We start from the raw sequence: 23337 nt of genomic DNA on the forward strand, positions 1-23337 counted from the left end.
TTTAGGTCTTTAATCCATTTTGAGCTTATTTTTGTGTATGGTGTTAGGGAGTGTTCTAATTTCATTCTTTTACATGTACCTGTCCAGTTTTCCCAGCACCATTTATTGAAGAGGCTGTCCTTTTTCCACTGTACATTCCTGCCACCTTTATCAAAGATAAGGTGTCCATATGTGCATGGGTTTATCTCTGGGCTTTCTATCCTGTTCCATTGATCTATCTTTCTGTTTTTGTGCCAGTACCATACTGTCTTGATAACTGTAGCTTTGTAGTATAGTCTGAAGTCAGGGAGCCTGATTCCTCCAGTTCCTTTTTTTGTTCTCAAGATTGCTTTGGCTATTCGGGGTCTTTTGTGTTTCCATACAAATTGCGAAATTTTTTGTTCTAGTTCTGTGAAAAATGCCAGTGGTAGTTTGATAGGGATTGCATTGAATCTATAGATTGCTTTGGGTAGTAGAGTCATTTTCACAATGTTGATTCTTCCAATCCAAGAACATGGTATATGTCTCCATCTATTTGTATCATCTTTAATTTCTTTCATCAGTGTCTTATAGTTTTCTGCATACAGGTCTTTTGTCTCCTTAGGTAGGTTTATTCCTAGATATTTTATTCTTTTTGTTGCAATGGTAAATGGGAGTGTTTTCTTGATTTCACTTTCAGATTTTTCATCTTTAGTATATAGGAATGCCAGAGATTTCTGTGCATTAATTTTGTATCCTGCTACTTTACCAAATTCATTGATTAGCTCTAGTAGTTTTCTGGTAGCATCTTTAGGATTCTCTATGTATAGGATCATGTCATCTGCAAACAGTGACAGCTTTACTTCTTCTTTTCCGATTTGTATTCCTTTTATTTCCGTTTCTTCTCTGATTGCTGTGGCTAAAACTTCCAAAACTATGTTGAATAAGAGTGGTGAGAGTGGGCAACCTTGTCTTGTTCCTGATCTTAGTGGAAATGCTTTCAGTTTTTCACCATTGAGGATGATGTTTGCTGTGGGCTTGTCGTATATGGCCTTTATTATGTTGAGGAAAGTTCCCTCTATGCCTACTTTCTGCAGGGTTTTTATCATAAATGGGTGTTGAATTTTGTCAAAAGCTTTCTCTGCATCTATTGAGATGATCATATGGTTTTTCTCCTTCAGTTTGTTAATATGGTTTATCACATTGATAGATTTGCGTATATTGAAGAATCCTTGCATTCCTGGAACAAACCCCACCTGATCATGGTGTATGATCCTTTTAATGTGCTGTTGGATTCTGTTTGCTAGTATTTTGTTGAGGATTTTTGCATCTATGTTCATCAGTGATATTGGTCTGTAGTTTTCTTTCTTTGTGACATCCTTGCCTGGTTTTGGTATCAAGGTGATGGTGGCCTCGTAGAATGAGTTTGGGAGTGTTCCTCCCTCTGCTATATTTTGGAAGAGTTTGAGAAGGATAGGTGTTAGCTCTTCTCTAAATGTTTGATAGAATTCGCCTGTGAAGCCATCTGGTCCTGGGCTTTTCTTTGTTGGAAGATTTTTAATCACGGTTTCAATTTCAGTGCTTGTGATTGGTCTGTTCTCAGCCAGTTTTATTTGCTCACACTTGCCATGAAAGTATAGTGTCTCAATTAAACAAATGATATACAAACATAGCTTTAAAAAAAAGTTATTCTTGTTGTGCGCAGTTATTACGATTGACGTAAATGTGGATATGTGAGATATACACGTAAGCAAGCACGTGCATATTATATATTATAATACACATGCCCTTTAGATTATGACATAAACCTTTGTTTTTAATAGGATGACTCTATTTTACTTCCTAGAATATATGGAGAATCAAGTTAACATAATAGAGAAAGAGGAAAGAATACTGACAAGAATCTAACAATGAAAACTAGAAGACTTTTAAAAATGTTTCCTTTGTAGTAAAATTCAGAGTCTCATGTAAGAATAAGAATAAAAATAATGGTAATAATGTTGAACTTTATTATGAGAATTTACATGCCAGTATGTTTCAAGTGGGAGAAAAAGAAATAAACTAGTAAGTTGAAAGCTCTGATTCTAGATGATAACCTATGCCATAGACTTTCTGTAGTAATGGTAGTATGTGTGCTTTTCCCATATAAGCCATTTTTAGGAAATAAGACACACTTAACATTGTTACTATGTCTATTTATATACTTTTTATCTGGATTTTCCTTCTGTTTACTGTCTTTCCTGTGTTTAGCATATAAGGTTGCTGACATTAAGGACTAGGGAACAAATGGAAATGGACCTATTAAAATAAGAATGTGAACTCTAATAAGAATCTCTAGCATGGTTTATAATGAATATTCAAGTTTTGAAAGTCATGCCTTTGGTAGAAGGTAAAGAGAGATATAAGCATTTTAACAGAGACTGCTCTCAACTTCTCCTACAGGCACCGCAGATTCCGAGGCAGGTTATACAAATTCTTAAAACCGATAGTCAAAGTCCTTATAGAGAGAGGAGTCATTTGGAATAAAGCGTTTGTTTTCTGTAATGTACGGAGGAGAATGGTGGCTTGGAGAGTGCCATATGCCTTCAGCAGAAGGAGATATATAGATTAGGAAATTAGGACAGTACAGTACGTTTTAAAATGTTGACCTAATAAAGATGACCACCTAGAAGTAGTTTTAACTTTCCCGCAAGATTTTGATTCAGTTCTAGACCTTGCAAGAGGGTAGGAGACATACTTGCTTTGGAAGGATTGTGTCAAGACATTGGCCACATTTGTTGTCTTCTTTAATCTCTTGATCTTTGTGAATTAGCCCTTTGACTTCTTTTGAACAAGTGGAAATGTTATTTCTGAGTTTTGTCTGAAAATTTCTTCTCTGAGGTGCTGAAAGTAATTTATCAGGATAAGGGTCTAAGAAATCATGCCTTCCTTAACTAGGTTTTTAGGTTAAGCTGTGAGATAGGACCAGGAGTACATAAAGATAGTGGAATTCTATTTGCAGTTTCAGTATTTTATGAAATTAGCAAAGCTTTATTGTATTTTTTGCCTGGGTACTCAGTTGAATAAAAGGCATAATAAATAAGAATTCAAAGGCAGAATTTTGTTGAGGGGGAAAATAAATTAGAAACAGTAATGCAATCATGCTCATAAATATTTTATGGATTTCATGCATTCTGTATTTGAAAGTTTGTCAAGATATGCTTGGGTATTAAAATATAGATTAACATTGAAAGTTTTATATTTTTCTCCGTTTACATACTTCTTCCTTTGCACACATAACAACTTCTGCCAAAGTCAGTTGTCAGGATATCCTCTTCTATTATAACTGAACAATGAAGAGAATTGAAGAGCGTTTTCTAAGTTAGAGAAACAATATTTCTTTCTCTAACTTTGGAGGTTTTGTATTTTGAGGCAAATTATCACACATATTCCTCTTGCATTTGCACATCTCAGTTTGGAAGAGTGGGTCCAAATTATTCCCTACCGACTTGAGATTTCAGGTAAAGCAATTATTGAGGGAAACAGAATAGATTTCCCTTTCTATGTTGCTGAAATTTCATCTGTATGACATTACTGGAACCTCTGTCAAGCCTGATGGTAAACAATGTACAATTACTTCTGAGTTGAACACAAGTGCCCCGTGGTACCCAGATGTCCAGGGATGGATTTGATAGGCCTAGTGCAGATCTCGTAAGTCAGCCAGGCTTTCGCTTGCTGTATGAAACAGACTGGTGATGAAGCTTTCACAGTTGGTGAAATTTCACCGGGAAAGAAAAAAATGGGGTTTCCTGAGCTTTGGCTGATCTGCGCAAACTAGATTGGAAAATCACAGGACGCCAGGTCTGTAAGCAGAGGAACGCATCAGATGCTCAGGCGGCCAATGCCAGCGTTCCTGTTTTAAGGCTGCTCAGTAGCACTGATTTACCTCCCCTGATTGCCTCGGAGCAAGTTTGCTCCTGTATCTTCTGAGAGGTAAATATAATGGGAATTTGACTCTTTTTTGAATATTCTGCTGTCTTCCCCCTTGGCGCTTTCAGTTATTTTTGATTCCCTAAAGGCAACCCCTGTTGCAAACTTTTCCTTTTGACACGTTCCTCTTGCCAGCCAGCATTGTTTCTCAGCATCTCCCCCTAAGGAAATGTATGCTAATGGAATATTACCCCAAGCAAAATAAAAGCCATGGATAGGTAAACCCACTGCCTAAGCAAGCAAACTGACAGATCAGGTGGTGCCTTGCATATCTTTGCATAAATGCCTTTTGGTGTATTCATTATTTTCTACATCCTTCCTAACTCCTCTCCTGTGCTAGAATAGTCTTTCACACATCCGCTTGTATCTACAGTGAATTTACGCAAAATCTAAAGGCATTAATAAAGGTTTGTAGACATACGTCATCAGCATTGTCATTGTCACGATCATCACCGTCACCACCAAGACATACTGAACACTTATTGTGCACCTGTTACTTTAATCGTAACTCATTTAATTATCACGTAACTCTGTGATGTATTGGTAGGAATCGTTATTCGTGTATTTAGATAAGGAAGCCAATATAGAGAATTGAAATAACTTACCCAGTGACACCCAACTATTAAGGACAGGCTAGAATCCAAACCCAGGCCTTTCTGCTTCTAAATTACTCATAGCAGTAGGACCTTGATCAGATATATTTGTGTTAGTACATTCCTAGGCATTTAAAAATTTCCTCAATTTGTGCTACCCCTATGGGTGCCAGAAATGTCTCAGACTCTAATAAAACATCTGTTCAGCTCAATTACACTTCAGTTCAATTAGCATTTATTGAATACTTATTATGAATGATGTACCGTTCTAGGCACTGGGCATTCAGAAATACATAAGACACACCATTTTCTCTGGCCAAGCAATCAGTGTAATGGGCTAAAGACTTAAGACATTATGCAACCTTAAATCTATTAAGCAGACGTTTCTTTCCATTTATTACATCTCAGGAAAAAGTGCCTGTTTACAAATAACCTAGTAAGTGCTATGTTAACTGCCTGGAAGGATTAGAAAATTATTCTTCTAACCAGTGGGCAGTTAGAATAAGATAAATGATCTGAAATATCTAGTGTTCTTAAATTGCTTCCAAAGAAACCATGGCTTGCAGGCAGTAAATGTCTACATAATTATTAATGATGTAATTAAGGATTTGACCTCTTAAGGAAAGCAGACATCCAATAAAATAATATTTATTTCATGAAATAAGAACATATTTCTTCTTGGACTCAGTGCAGGAGAAAAAGGAGTACACAGATTTCAAGTGTCTGTATTTATCTTTTATTACTCTGAGCGTACAGCTTGAATCAAATGTTACAATTACTCTGATGAAGTATCGAGGCAAATTTGGCAATGGTATAAAGTGAGGTTTGAAATATTTGCTTGACTTTGAACCTTGTATTTTGAAGTCTCTCAGCATACATTTTATTTTAATCTTTTAAACTTTACTTAAGTTTATTTATTGATTTTTTGGGGCTACTTGAGATTGGCTGGAAAAACGGCAGTGCCAATTGAATTATCATTATAATTGTAGATCAGTTTGGGGAAGATAGACAAATAGAGATAGGGTTTATTCTACTTTAGAATTCATTCAATTGCTGGAAGATATCAATATCAGTCTTAAGAAATACTAGTGAGGTATAGTAGGTAAAAATTATTATAGTGGAAATCGTTGTATTCTTGGACCTCCTACCAACCACATAATTAATCTAGGTGAAAACATTTTTACTTATTATACATACAGATTTCCACCTGACATCAGCTTGACTTGAATAAGAACTTTAATAAACCTTCAGTGTGCATTCTTTCACCATCCTGTTTTTTAATTATTGCCTACCTAATTTTCATTTGGAGATTTTAGTTTTTTCATCTGTCTGGTTTATAAAAGACCAAACTAAGTTTTTAAAAGCTATTTGTTTTCTGTTTTGATCTCAAATTCTGCTGGATGATGAAACATATTCTGAGAATCAGTTTATGTGTTCTCTGGTCTGTGGCACTGTAATCCTGTATCTGAAATAAGTTCGTGAAACAAATTGTAAAACTAGTATCCAATCATGATTTTAGAGTCTTAATTAGTTTGCAACAGTTCAATAAGAAAATGATATTCAAGCATGATTCTCCACTAGTTCAACACTGCAAACCTTCAATGTAGATTTGTGGTTTGGTGTTTTTATTATACTTCTTTAACGTGGTACAAAAAGTAATCATTAGACCCCTGCCATGTTCTGCAAAATTGCATAGGAACAGTTTAATAGCCAGGGGATCATTCATAGAAAAAAGGCATCAACAACACTTTTAAAAGGAAATAGTATGGTTTTCCCCTGAGAATTACACAATCCGGGTTATTTGACTGCTTTTTTTTTTTTTTTTTTTGCGGTACCCGGGCCTCTCACTGTTGTGGCCTCTCCCGTTGTGAAGCACAGGCTCCAGACGCGCAGGCTCAGCGGCCATGGCTCACGGGCCCAGCCGCTCCGCGGCATGTGGGATCTTCCCGGACCGGGGCACGAACCTGTGTCCCCTGCATCGGCAGGCGGACTCTCAACCACTGCGCCACCAGGGAAGCCCTGACTTCTTTAAAAAGTTCTGCTTTTGTAGAATTCTTCCCCAATACAAAAATCCTTAGAAGATGCTCGTGAACTCTACATATCCTTCTTGGATCTCAAATGGTGCAGAGTCTGAAGGGAAGAACTGGCAATATTATAGTTCCCACAGTTGCAGGCATGTGATTTAGACAGAAATGAAGAGGATGTACCAACTCAAGAATAAAGCAGGCTTATTTTCTTGTGCTTTGTTCAAAGACAAGCTTCCCAGAGGCTTAAGCTTAAAAAATTGTTGGGATGAAAATAGTTTGCCATGGTCTGTAACTTTCAGTAACTTACTACCACAAATATATAACTATAATATTAACTACTAGGTTGCAGACTCCCATCTTAGGACTTTACATATATCAACTGATTGTATCTTTACGATAACCTAGGAGAATAGGAGTGCTAGGAAAAAGGTACTCTTTTCAGCACAGTCCCCTATGAAATAGAACTCCCCATTGTACAGATGAGGACACTGAGACACAGAGCAGCTAAGTATTAGGAAATAAGTGTCAGAGGTAGGATTGGAACCCAGGCAGTCTGACTCCAGAATCCATTACGCTGTACTATCTCTCAGTTAATGTTGGGGTTAGAAATCTGACCTATTTCCCAGTTAGTGCCTGACATCCTCATATGAATTCATCACAGGTATCTCAGTGCATACTCCACTGGGGTTGGGATGCATACTACAGAAGCATAAGCTACAGTTCATATCTTAAATAGACTAAATACCTTCCCTTCTCATTCATTCCTTCAGCCCAAATTTGTTGAGATCTACTATGTACCAGACATTGTACCATACGTTTGATGCAGTTTTATAAAAGGCAAAGTCCCATCTTCATAGATTGTGCATTATACTGCTTGGATACTACATAAGGGTTTTACCCAGAAGCTAATTATCATTGCATCACACATATTGTCAGTATGTTATAATGCTGGACTCTCAGCTGTTACATCAGGAAATAATTTCCATGGAAAAACTAGGCTTTCACACCATATTTGAAAAACTTACGTTAGCATTAGATACTAGGATACACTATTTAGAGAGGTCACTATATCCAACATTATGAAATTTTAGGTCCTAATATGTAAGTTTCAACTCATTGTTTGCAGCAGACAATCCACTCTCTGTTCCTTCCTGAAAATTTGTCTTTTTAAAAGCAAACTGGATATGGCATCAAAGCACAGCCCATAAAGAAAAAGTTGACAAATGGGACTTAAGTTAAAAGTTTAGTTAAAAATGAAAAACTTTGCTTTGCAAGAGATACTCTTAAGAAAATGAAAAGAAGAACCACAGACAGTGAGCATATAATTGCATATCGCAAGTCTGATGAAGAACTTGTATCGAGAATATATACAGAACTCTCAAAACAATAATATGAGAACCAACAACCTGTCTTAGCTCCGGCTTCTGTAACAAAATACCATAGACTGGGTGACTTAAAAACTGACATTTATTTCGAACGGTCCTTGAAGTCCAAAATCAAGGTTGATGTCAGACAGATTGATGTCTGGTGAGGGCCTGCTTCTTGGCTTGTAGACAGGCACTTTCTCGCTGTGTGCCCTTTCTTCATTTTCTTATAAGGACACTAATCTCATAATGAGAGTCCCACTCTCATGACCTCATTGAAAACTAATCACCTCCCAAAGGCCCCACCTCCAAATACCATCCCATTGGGGGTTGGAGCTTCAATATATGAATTTTGGAGTGATACAAACATTCAATCCGTAACCCAATCTAATTTAAAAAATGAGTCAAAGATTTGAATAGACACTTCACCAGTGAAGATGTAGAAATGGCATATTAGGACATAAAAGGATGTTCAACGTCATTAGTGATGAGGAAAATGCAAACCAATTTTACAGTGCATTACCACTATACTGCTGTAAGAATGATGAAAATTAAACAAGCAACAAAGAAGTTGTCATGTCAAGTGCTGATAAGAAAAAAGAGCAACCAGAAAGTCCATACACTGTTGATCAAATGAAAAATGGTATGGCCACTTTGGAAAACAGTTTGACAGTGTCTTATAAAATCTACACTTTGGGCTTTCCTGGTGGCACAGTGGTTGAGAGTCCGCCTGCCGATGCAGGGGACACGGGTTCGTGCCCTGGTCCAGGAAGATCTCACATGCCGCGGAGCGGCTGGGCCCGTGAGCCGTGGCCGCTGAGCCTGCGCGTCCGGAGCCTGTGCTCCGCAATGGGAGAGACCACAGAAGTGAGGGGCCCGTGTACTGGAAAAAAAAAAAAAAATCTACACTTACATATGACCCAACAATTATCCTCCTAACCATTTACCCCAAAGAAATGGAAATTTGTATTTACACAAGACCCTGTATATCAGCTTTATTCATAATCACCAAACTGTGGAAACAACCCAGATGTCCTTCAGCAGAATAGATAAACAAAACATGCTATCTCCATGCAATGGAATACTACTTAGCAACAAAAAAGAGTGAATTATTCTTCATACATGCAGCAACGTGGATGCATCCATCTCAAATGTACTTTGCTACAAAAGCTACATGCTGTGGAATTCCATTTTTATGACATTCTGGGGGACAAAAGCAAAACTATAGGGACAGAGAACAGATCGGCGTTTCCTGAGCATTAAGATCAGGGGCAGGGGTTGACACCAAAGGGGCATCACAAGGAAGTTTTTGTGGTGATAGAGTTGTTTTGTCTCTTGGTTTTGGTAGTGGATGGAAGGTTCTATGCATTTTGTCAAAACCCATAGCACTGTATAGCACAAAGAGTGAATTTTATTGTATATAAATTTAAAAATGAAGGGTGATGATAAATAATGGAAAGAAAGGAAACTGGCAGTATTTTTCATGCATGGACATTAATGAAGTTCACATTCCTGGACTTTGTTTTTCCATTTCTAGAAATGTATTCTTAGGAAAGCAGTCAGTGATACGGTGAAGAATGTTCTTTGCAGTATTACTTATCACAGAGAAATTGAAAACATCTTAATTGTGCAATTAAAGTGAGGTAGTTAAATAAATCATAATATATTTCCCACTTATAGGCATTAAACTTATGTTCCTGTAGGTTAATTACAGAGAGATCACGCTTTACTGATATGTCAGTTTACTCTGTTGACTTCCCCAGTTTAACTTAAAAATATTGATTTTCAAACATTTGAAAACTTTTAGACAACTTGCAGTGCTTTCTAAAGGTATACCACATATTCAAGCTGGTCCAAATCCTTTTTCTTAATAGCTATATATATAGCTAGACAAGTAGGTAGATGACATGAGTCATATTATTTCTGCCTTTATAATCATTTCAGTTCCTCTTATTTCTTTAGCTAAGACAAAATTGGGATGGAGAAGAAGGATAGTATCTTTGACTCCAATCATTTTCCTACTTGGAATGTCCTTTAGCCCCATTTTCACCAGTAATTAAAAGCTACATTATATATCCATGGTGCTTTGCAATTTCCAAAGTATTATTTTACATTAGCCTCTTTGATCTATTATCAGACCTGATAATACAATCAAGGATGATAGCAGTCCCCCACCTCCTACTTACACAAGGCATCTGAAGGCTAAAAATGCTTAACCGTTTTCTAGGGTCACATTTTGGTAAGTATTCAAGGCAGAACTGAAATCCAGATGTCACAACTCCTCATCAAATATTCTACCCTTTATAATGTGCTGTTTATTTACTCCAAGATTTTCCCTTTTGAAGAAACATGTCTTGCATTACTAAGGGCACTTATTCCATTATTGTCATTCTGCATTCATCTTTTAAAAAATTATACAGAGTCTCTCTCTAAAATTCTCATGAGAAGCAGGGTTTCCACACTAAGCGCGTGTCCTCAAATTTTGTTCTGAGATATATCAGCGTGCTTTTCTTTTGGTGTCTGCTTCTGTGCCTTCTCGGACAGGACCTCCCCACCCTATCACCACCCCACCCCGGTGCAACCTCACCAAATTTCTGAGCTACCTACTGTGTCCAAAAAAGTTAGGATTATTATATCTCAAATGCAAACAGACAGAACAAGTTAGTGCCCAAAAATGAAATCTTGAAGCTCTTTTCGGAGACAATAATCCTGAAAAACAGGCATTTGCGTGCAAGAGCCAGGCATGGGAAAGACAAGTGTCTTGTAAATTCCAAAGAGCTCCCTCCAGATATCAAGATGAGAGGCCAGAAGACTCAGAATACAGATTTAGCATAAGCCAGAATCCTGCACTGGCCAGTTTTCTGGATCAGAAAGGAGGAATCTAGGGAGGATGTTGAGAAGAGGTACATGGACATGAGGGTCCTTGGCCCCATCTCAATCTGCACATGAAATGTTGGGCTGAGGAAATGAAAACTATGGACATTTCAGATAGGTTAAAGGGAAAGCAAAAGCAGAGGGGCCGGTGCCTCATTCCCAGGTTTGAGACTGTAGGAAGAGCCTCTGCGCACAGGGTTCCTTGCATCCCAACGTAAAGTGATGGTATTGCTGTAGTGAAACAGTGATGTGGTGTGTTGAGTCACAGAGTGGATGTAAGCCAGCTGCTTATCACCCTCCCAACCTGGTCTCCCCAGTTTATTTATAACATGGGGGTGATCCTGAAATCATGCCCCACTGTGGGAAGTGGAGGTGTTGACTGCCCCAGGAAACTGGGACTAGCTTGGAGTCAGGCCTAGGTGAGTATAAAGTGTGTGGATTAGAAAATCAGAAGCTGCGACAGGGACCCTAGAAATTAGCAGAGGATGCAGATTCACCTTCAAAGACTAGGTAATGATACGCAAAGACCAAGTCGATGGAAATAGCTCAGTAGGGAACCAGCTGAATTCAAAGGAGAATGTGCAACTTTGGAACAGACATTCCTCTTACACTCAGCTGCTACCCAAAGAGAAGGGAGGAAGGGAGAGGAAGAAACGTTAAGAGACTGAGTTAACTTTGAAAAGATTTAGTTTGATCATGAAGTGTTAAGTTACTTTAAATGGATATATTTCTGTTCCCCACCTCCTTCCCCAACTCCCATCTGGCCCTGGCTACCAACCAGAAATTAGGGCTTGTGAGCAAATTGATGTCATTGTTAGAAAAAAAGAATTTTTTTTTCAAGGTCCCATTTTGGTAGGTGTCAAAAACAGAACTGCATAGTTATTTTTTCGTAAACCTAAGTGCGTAATTTTCAGACCTTTCCCACACACATAAAATAGTGGTTACTTCCCCCTGGAATGTGTGACTGAGACCAAGAAAATGTGACATTTCCCCACTGAGACATTTTATTAGATTTTACCTGGATTTTTTTTTTTTTGAGCAATTGTAGTTTGCTCCTAAATCATATACTGTTTCTGCTGTTTTGCATCTTCTCTCACCCTGCGTAACACACAGGATTCATGAGCCAAAGGTATTGGGTTGCTTTACACTTGACTGATTCTCCGCTAGATCGGGTTTTGTGTAGCCGGGTACATATATTGTCCTGACGGTGAGTAGAAGCAGTGCATGTCAATAAAGCATTGTATTTAAGAAATGGACTCTAGAGCCACGTTGCCCAGGTCCAAATTCAAGCTCCAGCATTTTACTTGTGTTTGGCTTTGGGCAGGTAATTTTAATTTATCTAAGACTCAATATTCTCATCTAGATAATGAACATAACGGTAATTCTTACCTCATAGTTTTGTTGTGACGTCTAAATGAGTCGATACATGTAGTTCACTTAATCACTAACATCTATTATGTACAATATACATGTTTACTATTATTGATGCTTTTTTGTTTACTACTGTCGATGTTTAAATGAGTCAATAAATAGGTGTAAAATGTAACATTATGCTGGGTACATTCTAAGTGATCAAAGTGTGAGCTGCTATTATATTCTTGTATGCTGAGGAACTTCATATAGCTGGTCAGTTAGGCTTCTGAACAAACAACTCATCTGCCATTAGGTGCAATTTCAGCTAACTTCTGGCTTTTGTAAACACCTTAACCTTGGAAATATTGTTTTCTTATTTTTAGCTGTTATTATTGCTTTCCTAAAGTCTTTTCCTTTTAACATTTGAATTTTCCACTATGTTTATTTTAGCCTTTGCACTTACGTTCTCTCTTTTTTTTCACTTTGTGAGCATCCTTACATCATTATTATAGTGTTTGCTTGTGTTTGTGTCATTTATCTACTCATACATTGTACTGTTTTTGCTGAATGTCCATACCTGTTCCTATTTGGTCTTGCATTCTATCTTAATCTTCCATCTCTCCATTCTGAACTCTCTTCATCTGCTTATCTTTTCTATTTTTGAAAAGTATTGCTCTATTCCGCCTCATCTTATGATGCAGTTCCTAAATAATCAAGGAACTGCTCACTCCTTTCGGCTTATTTTTTCCAATACTAAATTTACTGGCTAGCTGCCAGTGAATTGTATAGAATCCCTTCTTTGTGGTTCGGCATCAGCTAAAAGTAGTGTAATGAGAAAGACATATGTGAGATATGAACCAGGATGCAATACAGCAAAACAGTTAAGAATATAGCTTGTAATGTCTAACAGGTATGTTTTCTAGTTCTAGCTCAGACACGTACAAGCCATGTGACTGTTTTTTTTTTTTAGAATAAAACTAAAGCAGGTAGATTTCTATAAAGGAATAGTTGAGACATCAAGTGTGATCGGGCTTTTTTTTTTTTTAAAGAAGATGTTGGGGGTAGGAGTTTATTTACTTATTTATTTTTGCTGTGTTGGGTCTTCGTTTCTGTGCGAGGGCTTTCTCTAGTTGTGGCAAGCGGGGGCCACTCTTCATCGCGGTGCGCGGGCCTCTCACTGTCGCGGCCTCTCTTTTTGTGGAGCACAGGCTCCAGACGCGCAGGCTCAGTAATTGTGGCTCACGGGCCCAGTTGCTCCGCGGCATGTGGGGTCTTCCCGGACCAGGGCTCGAACCTGTGTCCCCTGCATTAGCAGGCAGATTCTCAACCACTGCGCCACCAGGGAAGCCCCCATGCCATTTTGTTATTGCAGTTGTTGTTTCTGTTATTATAAATATGATAATACTTAACGTCAGAGTTCTAAAATTTGCCTTCCTATATGTGCAAACTAGATAGACAAATACACTTCAAATGGTGAAATCAGCAAGCAGAAACATTAAATGAATTGCTGGCATTGCATAGTTGCACATGGCTTCTGTTTAGCCCTTAGCTTTCTTTCATATTTTATTGGTTTGAAATATAAACATGTCCTTAGATGATTAGGGTCCCAGTCCAGAAGTGGCCAGAAGCTACTTGCATTTAGGGAGATATTTAAATTTAAAAAACGGAATTAAGTACATATGAATTCCAGTAAATTTGCTATGTGCCATCCATTGACATCTTACTCAGCTGTCGGCAGGTGTTTAATCAACGTTTATTGGCATTCTTTTCTGAGATTGAAATAGGACATAAAATTTTATGACATGTATTTCTGATAACTGCTTCATTATTTTCCATAGAGAGTGTAATAACACACAAGAGAAATATCGACAAAGGACCCAAATTGCATTATTTTTGAAAGATAAGGTAGTTTGAAGTGTGTATAATGATAAAATGCTGGTCTACTTTAAAAATATGACTGTAGATTTGTGGATATCTGGGTTTCTCTTTCTATTTTGTCTATAACTTTTCTAATTTTGGACACTTACAGTATAGGTTAGAAAACTAAGAATTATAGCTGTTTGTTCTATCATTACAAAAGAGAGATGGTAGCTCATAATACTAAATTCTAGTTCCTTAGGATTATAAAACAAAGAAAGCCACAGGATATAGTATATAGCATAGGTATGGTTTAAACATTAGTTGATGTGGAAAGCCCAGAATCTGAAAGCTACATTAGTGTTAAATTTACATGGTTGCTTGACCAGTAGCCAAAGAGAGTCTGTCATGAGCTATTTATACTTTAAGTACCGTATACATTTGAACCAGAAAAAGAAGCATTTTTTAGGGAATCCTGAGTTTATTCATATGTTCAAGAAGGTTTCTCTCAGGTGGACCTAGAGATTATCATACTAAGTGAAGTAAGTCAGACAGAGAAAGAGAGACGTCATATGATATCAGTTATATTTGGAATCTAAAAAAAAATGATATGAATGAGCTTATTTACAAAACAGAAATAGGCTCACAGACATAGAAAACACACTTATGGTTACCAAAAGGGAAAAGGCAGGGGGAGGGATAAATTAGGAGTTTGGTATTAACAGATACGCACTACTATATATAAAATAGATAACAAGGACCTACTGTATAGCACAGGGAGCTATATTCAATATCTTGTAATAACCTATAATGGAAAAGATTCTGGAAAAGAATATATATATATATATATATATATATATATATATATATATATATATATATAATTGAATCACTTTGCTGTACCTGAAACTTCCACAACATTGTAAATAAACTATACTTTTAAAAAAAAGAAAAGAATCTTTCTTTCTCTCATCTAAGAACTGTTGTCTTTAGCCAGGAATTGCCAAGCATGAGAACAGTAGTATGAACTAGGGCCAGGCCCCAGTCTGGTCATGTATGCCAAGGTCTCCAGAATCACAGACAAACAAAACTGAGTGACGAATGTGACCCTGGAATTCCATCCCTAGGTACATACTGAAAATAATTGAACTCAGAGACTCAAACAAGTATGAGCTTGGATGAATGGATAAACAAATCTTGGTATATATATACAACGGAACATTATTCCATCATAAAATGGAACAAAGTAGTGATATATACTGCAACCTGCATGAGCTTCCAGAATATTATGCGAAGTAAAAGAACCCAGATGCAAAAAATCACAACTTATATGATTCCACTGACATAAACTATTCAGAATAGATAAATCTGTAGCGATAGAACAGTAATTGGTGGCTGCCAGGGTCTGAGGGAGGAAGTAATGGGGAGAAACTGCTTAATGGGTAAAGGGTTTTACTTTGGAGTAATGAAACGTTTTGAAACTAGTTAGAGGTGGTAGTTGCCAAAACATCGTGATTTACTAAATGTCGCTGAAGTGTTTACTCTAAAATGGTTAACTTTGGACTTCCCTGACGGTCCAGTGATTAGGACTCCGCACTTCCACTGCAGGGGGCACGGGTTCGATATCTGGTCGGGGAACTAAGATCCCGTATGCCTCGCGGCCAAAAAATAATAATAAATAAAATGTTTAATTTTATGTAATGTGGATTTCACCATATTAAATTATTAAAAAATCGTGAGTGACAAGGTTGGAGCAGCACCATATCCCATATTTTCAGAATCACAACTGGTTTAAATAAGTCTACTCTATGAGGAGAGAATGTGGAGTTTGTCATTATTGGTCCCAGGGAGTGTGATGAGAACTGGAGTAATTTTAGAGTCTTCTTGAAAAATGAATTCAATTTCCCTCTTAAATATACTCAATTTTTTGTAATATTAGATTTTAAGAGCTTGTGAAAATCACTTTTAATGACTAAGTTTCTGTCCCACATGCTGCTTTATTTTCCACACTTGCCTGAGATTTCAGTTGGTCTCATTGATCCATCCATGAAAATGAAAACAAGAAAGTATAAATGCTCTTCTTTTGAAATGAGTTCTCTCTGTGCAATAGGAAGATCATTATTACCAGCGTAGATGGGCAGATGAGGTTATTCAGGCTCAAGTGCTGTATTTTTGGCTCTTAAATGGTTTAGATGAGCCACAGATAAATAAAGTGATCTGAATAATTATAAGCAGTCTTTATATATCATATGAACTCGTCTGTGAAGTTGTTGGTGGTTATGTGTACCCATATATGCACAGTACAGCAAGTGCTTTCCATGGTTATGGCATAAGTATCTAGATTTTTTAGATCAAGAATGCCATTGGGTTTTGGCGGTGTACATCTTTGCAAACAACATTTTTTTTTCTTTCTTTCTTTCCTTCCTTCCTTCCTTCCTTCCTTCCTTTCTTTCTCTGTGTTGGGCCTTCATTGCTGCACGTGGGCTTTCTGTAGTTGCAGTGAGTGGGGCTGCTCTTCGTTGTGGTGCACAGGCTTCTCATTGCAGTGGCTTCTCTTGTTGTGGAGCATGGGCTCTAGGCACGCAGGCTTCAGTAGTTGCAGCACGCAGGCTCAGTAGTTGTGGCTTGCAGACTCTAGAGCGCAGGCTCAGTAGTTGTGGCTCACGGGCTTAGTTGCTCCGTGGCATGTGGCATCCTCCCGGACCAGGGCCTGAACCCGTGTCCCCTGCATTGGCAGGTGGATTCTTAACCACTGCGCCACCAGGAAAGCCCCAAACAACATTTTTTAAAAGGTTTTAAAGGTTCCTCTATATTGAATCCTCCCTCTGTTGTTGGACACCCTGCTGTGTTTGCTGTATAAGTGATTTCTAATCCTCACACTGTCTTTGAAAAGTAAGTGTTATTATTTCATTATTGCAGATGAGATAACTGAGATTCAAAGAAGCTAAGTGATATGCTCCAGAGGATAAGTGGTGCTGGGCTTCACCTTCAGATACTTAACTGTGTCTGGCTAGGCCACCTGTGACTAGGATCCCATCGTGCAGCTTTTCTTTGGCAAGATTTCTTATAAAATAGCTCACACAAGAATTGAAGAGCCTGCCCATGACTATTCGCTTGGCTTCGCTAAAGAATGACTTACCTGATTGCTCACATTTCCAAATTAGTCCATATCGACAAGCTATCAAAGTGTTGGTGGGAGTATTGACATTTCACTGCACTGTGGAAATGGATATATCAGTTTATGGGAAAGCTTAGGTCTTAAAAAGCATCCCAGCACCAGAAGTGAATACTAAGGGTGCTGAATGATGGATGACTGGGGAGGAAGTTAAATTTAGGTCACGGGAAACCTGAGCATTTGGGAATTGCAGGAAGGCGGAAATAGAACAAAATTGGTGTGTCAGTCTAAGTTATTCAGAATTTGATGTCAAACAACTCTTCCAACACGGGCTTCCTCTTCTCCTCAGGCAGCTTCAGGATTAACTGTCTTCCACATACCTTGTATTTTCCCATCATTATACCTTTGTTGACAGTTGCATTGACTGGCATGCCCTCCCTGATTTCCACCAATTCTCACCCTGTCTCTTTCTCCTTGTTGAAAGCCTTCTGTTCTCAGACTAGTTCCCCAGAGGTCCTTCTCTTCCCTAAATCACTACAGTACTTCTTTATTTAAAACACACATTTGCAACTTGACATTTACTTTTGGACTAGGTTTTCTCTTTATGTATTTATAGCTCATCTCTGTTATTAATCATGAGTTCTAGGGGGATAAATTGTAGTATCTTCACTTATATATTTATCCCATTATATGCCTTGGACATGGTGTATGCTCATCAAATAGTAGTTGATAATTTTGTAACTCTTGAAGGCAGGGTTTTCTCAAAACATGTTAGTAAAAATACCATTCCTGGGAGAGGTGCTGCCTAAAAAAGGATGGCCTTTAGTCAAATAAGACTGAAAAATACTACATACCATTTCCATCGAAGGAAGTTTACATGGCAGTTGGCATTTTCAACACACACTACTCTCCAGCGGTGAGACCAATTTTACTATTTTAATCTAGGACGTCTCAGCTTTCCCCCCCACTGTTTAAAGTAAGAGCTCTTCAAATATCTCTTATTCATCAAAATGTTCTTTGCAAGACACTGCTTTAAAGTGTTTTTCTATAAAAAATTATCCTCATAATATTCACAGATGTGGAAATTGAATTTTGATTAGATGTAGTTTGTATGTTTAGTTTGACCTGCCTACTTCTGTACTTGGGAAGGCACTCCCCCTAAGCTGCTGTATTGTGTGTGTGTGTGTGTGTGTGTGTGTGTGTGTGCGCGTGTGTGCGCACGCACGCGCGCGTCCATGCACGTCCGTGTGCATGTTTGCATGTACTATACAGTGTGGACTCAACCTGAAAATAGATTGAGACTGAAAAGAGAGTGATTGGAACTGGTCTTTCAGCTCGATTTTCTACTAGAATCTCCATTACTTCTCGTAATAGCTTGAAAAATTTTATTTGTACCTCAAGGGCAATGAGCCTGGCCTCATTTACAAATATGAATGCAGATCTTAGGAGGGCACTAGCTTCTCCTCCAGGCAGTCTTGCTTACTGTCAGCTTGTTTTATTTACTTCCTCTGAAAAGGAATATCCATCTCGGAATTAGATACAATATGTCTAATGGGGAAACCAGAATTTTTGGAGTCAGAAAGTTTTCATTTGCTTCCCAACTCAGGCCTGTGTGACCCTGAGCGAGTTTTCCTTCCAGAGCCACTGACTTCTCATCTATAAAAGAAGATGGGTCAACCCTGTCTGTAAGAGCATCTTATAAGGACAGTGCCTGGCACAAGGGAGATACTGCATAAATATTAGTTATTTTTTGTGTCAGACAGATTGACAGGAGAATTCCATGGGCATAAGTCACAAAGACAAAACTACCTGTCTCCTAGAGTTGCCATTCCACATTCCATGTGTTGCTTCAAACCATAAATGGTTTTACTATTCTTCATGTCTTCTGTATTTATGAGGTGACTGTGAATGGGGGGGGGGGCATAGTAAGAGTTGAATTGTTATCTATAAAGAAAAATATTTGAATTCTAAAAATGGTGAATAAGTAACCTAAAAGAGAGCTTAGAAAAAATTCATTGTAATCATTTGAGATATGGAAAAGCAACTTAGAAATGATCCCCTTAGTCTTGTCTGTCATTGATAATTGTAAAACTCCATCCCCCTTTATCATATACACGTGTGTGTGTGTGTGTGTGTGTGTGTGTGTGTGTATGTATTTTGGTTGGACTAAATCATCACATCATTCAAAGAGGGAATAAATTAGGGAAAATTTTGGACTTGCTTTCAACTTTTATCTCAACACATTATATAATTTTAGCCACAGATTCATTTCTATTGTGTACATTTACCACTGAACAGAAAAAACAGAATAAAAGTATCACTGTGTGATAATCTCGCTTAAGGTTACATATTTGGAGGTGAAAGCACCCAATAAAAAATTAGAGTGATAATTTGAGGGGGGCTGCTGAATAGATTGCTCAACATAAATTGTGGTTTTCAGGCCAAAAGACTCCTCTGACTCCCATTTTGCAGAAATACATGCACCTGTTACACATGGTGTCCATAGCATGTCAATCCTGTCTGTCTCCAGCCATCCATGGCTAAATTGTTCCTGAAGGAAGCCCACTCATCCCTGGGAAGGATGACAAATGGCAGTTTTGATGCTGTATCTACCTTTCTAAATGCCAAATGACCTCCTGACAGTTTTTCTTGAAATAAATATTATGAACGGCTGAAAAAAAAATCAGTTTTTTGCACGTTATTGGTTTAGAGACACCAGGTGAAGTCTTCTAAGCTAAACTGAAGTAATAGACGAACCTAAATGTTCCTGGGATTTGCCTCGATCTTGCATTAATCGACATCTGTCTTGCTCTGGTTGACTACAGGAGAAGATGTATCAGGGACTCTCTGCCCAGCATCTCCTCCTCCTGAAGAGATGGTGTGTGAAATTCCCTGCCGGATGGATTGTGTGGTAAGCGAGTGGACAGAGTGGTCATCTTGCTCCCAGTCTTGTTCAAATAAAAACGCCAATGGGAAACAGACCAGGTCAAGGACTATCCTGGCGTTGGCTGGAGAAGGTGAGTAATAGGAAAGGTTTCTGTTCCCTAAATCCAAGTGAACAGTGTGCTTTCCATGCATGCCTTTCCTCTCTAATCCTCTAGTTTACCTATGCTGGCTTCCCATACGTATATGACTTGTTTTAGCCCATACTATGTACAGGCCATGGCAATCAGGTGGATGTCAGTTTTCATTATACCTTTGTAGAGAAGGAAACAAGGCTTGGTTGATACGCATCCAGCTTCAGATTGCTCATGCAGTTGGGAACATAATTGGAAAATGTCTGGTAAAACGAGTTCTAAATTAGGAATCAAGAGACATGGCTTCTGGACTGGGAGCTGCCACTAACATTGGCAGACTACCTGATCTGTATGTCCTCATTTCCTGCTCTGTCAGGCTGGCATGTGGTGAGAGGGAAAAAGATGAAGGCTGTGAAAACGGCTTTCAAGAAGCTAAAATGTGCTATGGGGATATAAACGGGTGACTTCAGAACAAATTAGAGGAGCAGCTGTTCCTGTCATTTAAAGCAATGGTCCCTGTCCCCAGACACATACGTCATTTCATTTCTTTCAGGCCCTCCCTTGGCTTCATCTGCCAACAGCTCAGCTGGGACAGCAGAGCAATATGGCCACTGGCTTTGAGGGACTCCTTGTTAGACAAGATTCTGTCTGTGGTCCTAAGAAATGGGGCCAGGGTCAAGAGGAATGAACATTTTCATATTCTTAAAGTGCAGCGGCCTCCCCCTCTTGTCTGTTATATTTCTGGAAGGAGAAAAAAGTCAATATAATGGGGAAAAAAATAACAAGAATAACAAAACTAAGGTCACAAGTCTTCCCGAGCATTTGGCCCACTGAATAAAACATTGTAGTGTGGGAGAGTAGGGAAAAAATCAATACTTTAGATAAATACCAGTTTTGACATGGATATAAAATTGTGAAAGAAAAGATAGTAATGAAATCTGATTGTCTGACTCACCCAAGAGTATAAGGCTGCACATTTGTCTGGTCTCCCTGCCAGTGTATAACACATTGTCAGATATTATTTCAGAGTTTAAGGATGGGCTCTCTCCTGCCAAACTTTAAGAGAGATTTCTGGATTTCTCAAACTGCAGTAAAATGCACTGCTTGAGGGAGGATGGCTGTCTTAAAGTGGTTCTCTGAGAAACATAATACTGTCTTAGGAAAGAGAGACCATATGTAGGTAATGTGTGTGTGTGAGTATTTGTGTTTGATCTTATATCACTTCAAGGTCATGGGCTATTATATCTAACTGACTAATTTATGTAGGCATAATCATATTAGAATAAAAGCAGATTTCTTTGGAGTTTATCTCAGAGATACATGACGCGGAGGTGAGCAGTAGAATCAATTGATTTTTAAAATCTGATTGCACACCGTTGCCTGTTATTGAGGAGAGAAGGGTGCAATGTATTGTCCTCAGAATAAAAGAACCATGACCATAGCATCAGAAATGGGGTGCGGTGGCCCAGGCCTTTGGAAGATTGTATCAAAATGCTGTCTTTCTAGACCATTAAAACAGTAAAAACAACAAAAAATAAGAACGGCAGTAACAACAGCAACAGCAACATGGTGATAACAGCAACAACTCTGTATTATTTTTTATTTTGATTTTTGCAGGTGGAAAACCATGCCCCCCTAGTCAGGCCCTCCAAGAATATCGTTCGTGCAATGACCATTCCTGTATGCAACTCTACTGGGAGACATCAGCTTGGGGCCCCTGTTCTGAAGACACATTGGTAACGGCCCTTAATGCAACCATTGGCTGGAATGGAGAAGCTACATGTGGTGTGGGCATTCAGATGCGGAGGGTCTTCTGTGTCAAGAGTCACGTGGGACAAGTGATGACAAAAAGGTATTATCAAGAATTAATCGAAAGTGCATAGGACTATTGCATAGTTGAGTATTTTTAGTCAGAAACATTTTTCATGCGCTGAATATGTCTCAGTCTGTGCTAGAGTAAGAGATTTTTGTTTTGACTCTTAAAGACTAAAAAATGTGCCTCCACCAAAGGTAGACACTTTTTTGTTATGTATGCATTAATTAATGGAGAACAGTAAATATAATGCCCACAAATATTGAATCTGCTTGAGTCATCAAACTTTCTAGAGCTGATATCAATATTTTGGGCTCTTTTTCAATTACATAAAGACTAGGTCCACAAGAAGGTAGGTCATGCACTTTGAAACTATGGGGCCGTGTTATATACTGTTCTTTAGATCTCATGGACCTTGTCTGCAGTGAGTGATAAATCCATATAGGTATTTTGAATAGACTAATCCAGGCCCTCAAGTAGGTTTACAATCTCATACCTGCTATACTCTGCACATGGAGATGGAAATTTTTAAAAAACTGTAGGAGAATTTGGACATGAGGACTAGGATATAGATATCAAAAGGGGTCAGGAACAATTGCAAGAGATAGAGGAAGAAGAGTAATTGACTGGAGAACTCAGCTGTGGGAGTTTCTTCTCCCACATAGACCAAATGAGAAGACATAACTCTGCCTCAAGTCCCTGCAGGAAGGCTCATGGAAAAGAAAATGTAAGGCACCTAAGTCATATACAGAGACTGGGTAACTGGCCTGTCCATAGAGATTTCCAAGTGGCCATGTTTGAACTAGTTCCCTTCAAGTGATGAAAGACCCCTACTCCGGCCACAGTAGTGGTGGGTCAACAGGATGGGCTGGTGCAAGCTTTGGGCTAGTGTCACAAGCTAGGCAACTTAGAGCTGTTTCCCAGGGATCTTTAAGTTGGGAAAATGAAACCCTCTCTTCTTTCTATTCATGATGTTCTAAGTATATGGATGGAGGGTTGCCATAGCCACGGTCATGCCTGGTGGAAAAAGCAGGAGGAGAGAGTAAAGCTGATGCTCAGAAAGAGGCAGAAACTGAAGCAGAACAAATGCTGGCAGCATCAAGCCCTGGTCCCAGCCCCCCTAAGTACACTCCTGCCTTTCCTGGCAACATAGGCAACTACATTTGCTCTTCTGCCTAATTCAGTCCAATTTGTGTTGCTGTCATGGGCAACTCAAACACCTGATTAATTTCATCTTGGGGGCCCCATGATGACGGGCTCTGGGCCTCATCCACACTGCTATGGAAGCCGCTTCAGCTGTGTGTAAGGAAAGTCATAGAAGCTCAGTTAAGGAAATGAACTGCTAACGGCAAATATAGGGCAGACTGGCTAGATACTGCTGGTTTCGGAGCATTTGA

The 23337-nt window shown here is 38.6% G+C and overlaps 1 protein-coding gene across 1 annotated transcript in view; it reads left to right on the forward strand.

Moving 5' to 3' along the window:
- Positions 1–23337, forward strand: part of THSD7B (thrombospondin type 1 domain containing 7B) — a 1185627-nt gene that overhangs the window by 754117 nt on the left and 408173 nt on the right. The window contains exons 12-13 of the mRNA XM_079925246.1: positions 19936–20127; positions 21745–21979. Of these exons, the coding sequence (XP_079781372.1) occupies positions 19936–20127; positions 21745–21979 (427 nt within the window). The remainder of the gene's footprint in view (positions 1–19935; positions 20128–21744; positions 21980–23337) is intronic.

This window comes from Stenella coeruleoalba (assembly GCF_951394435.1).
Source record: "Stenella coeruleoalba genome assembly, chromosome: 6".
Lineage (NCBI taxonomy): Eukaryota > Metazoa > Chordata > Mammalia > Artiodactyla > Delphinidae > Stenella > Stenella coeruleoalba.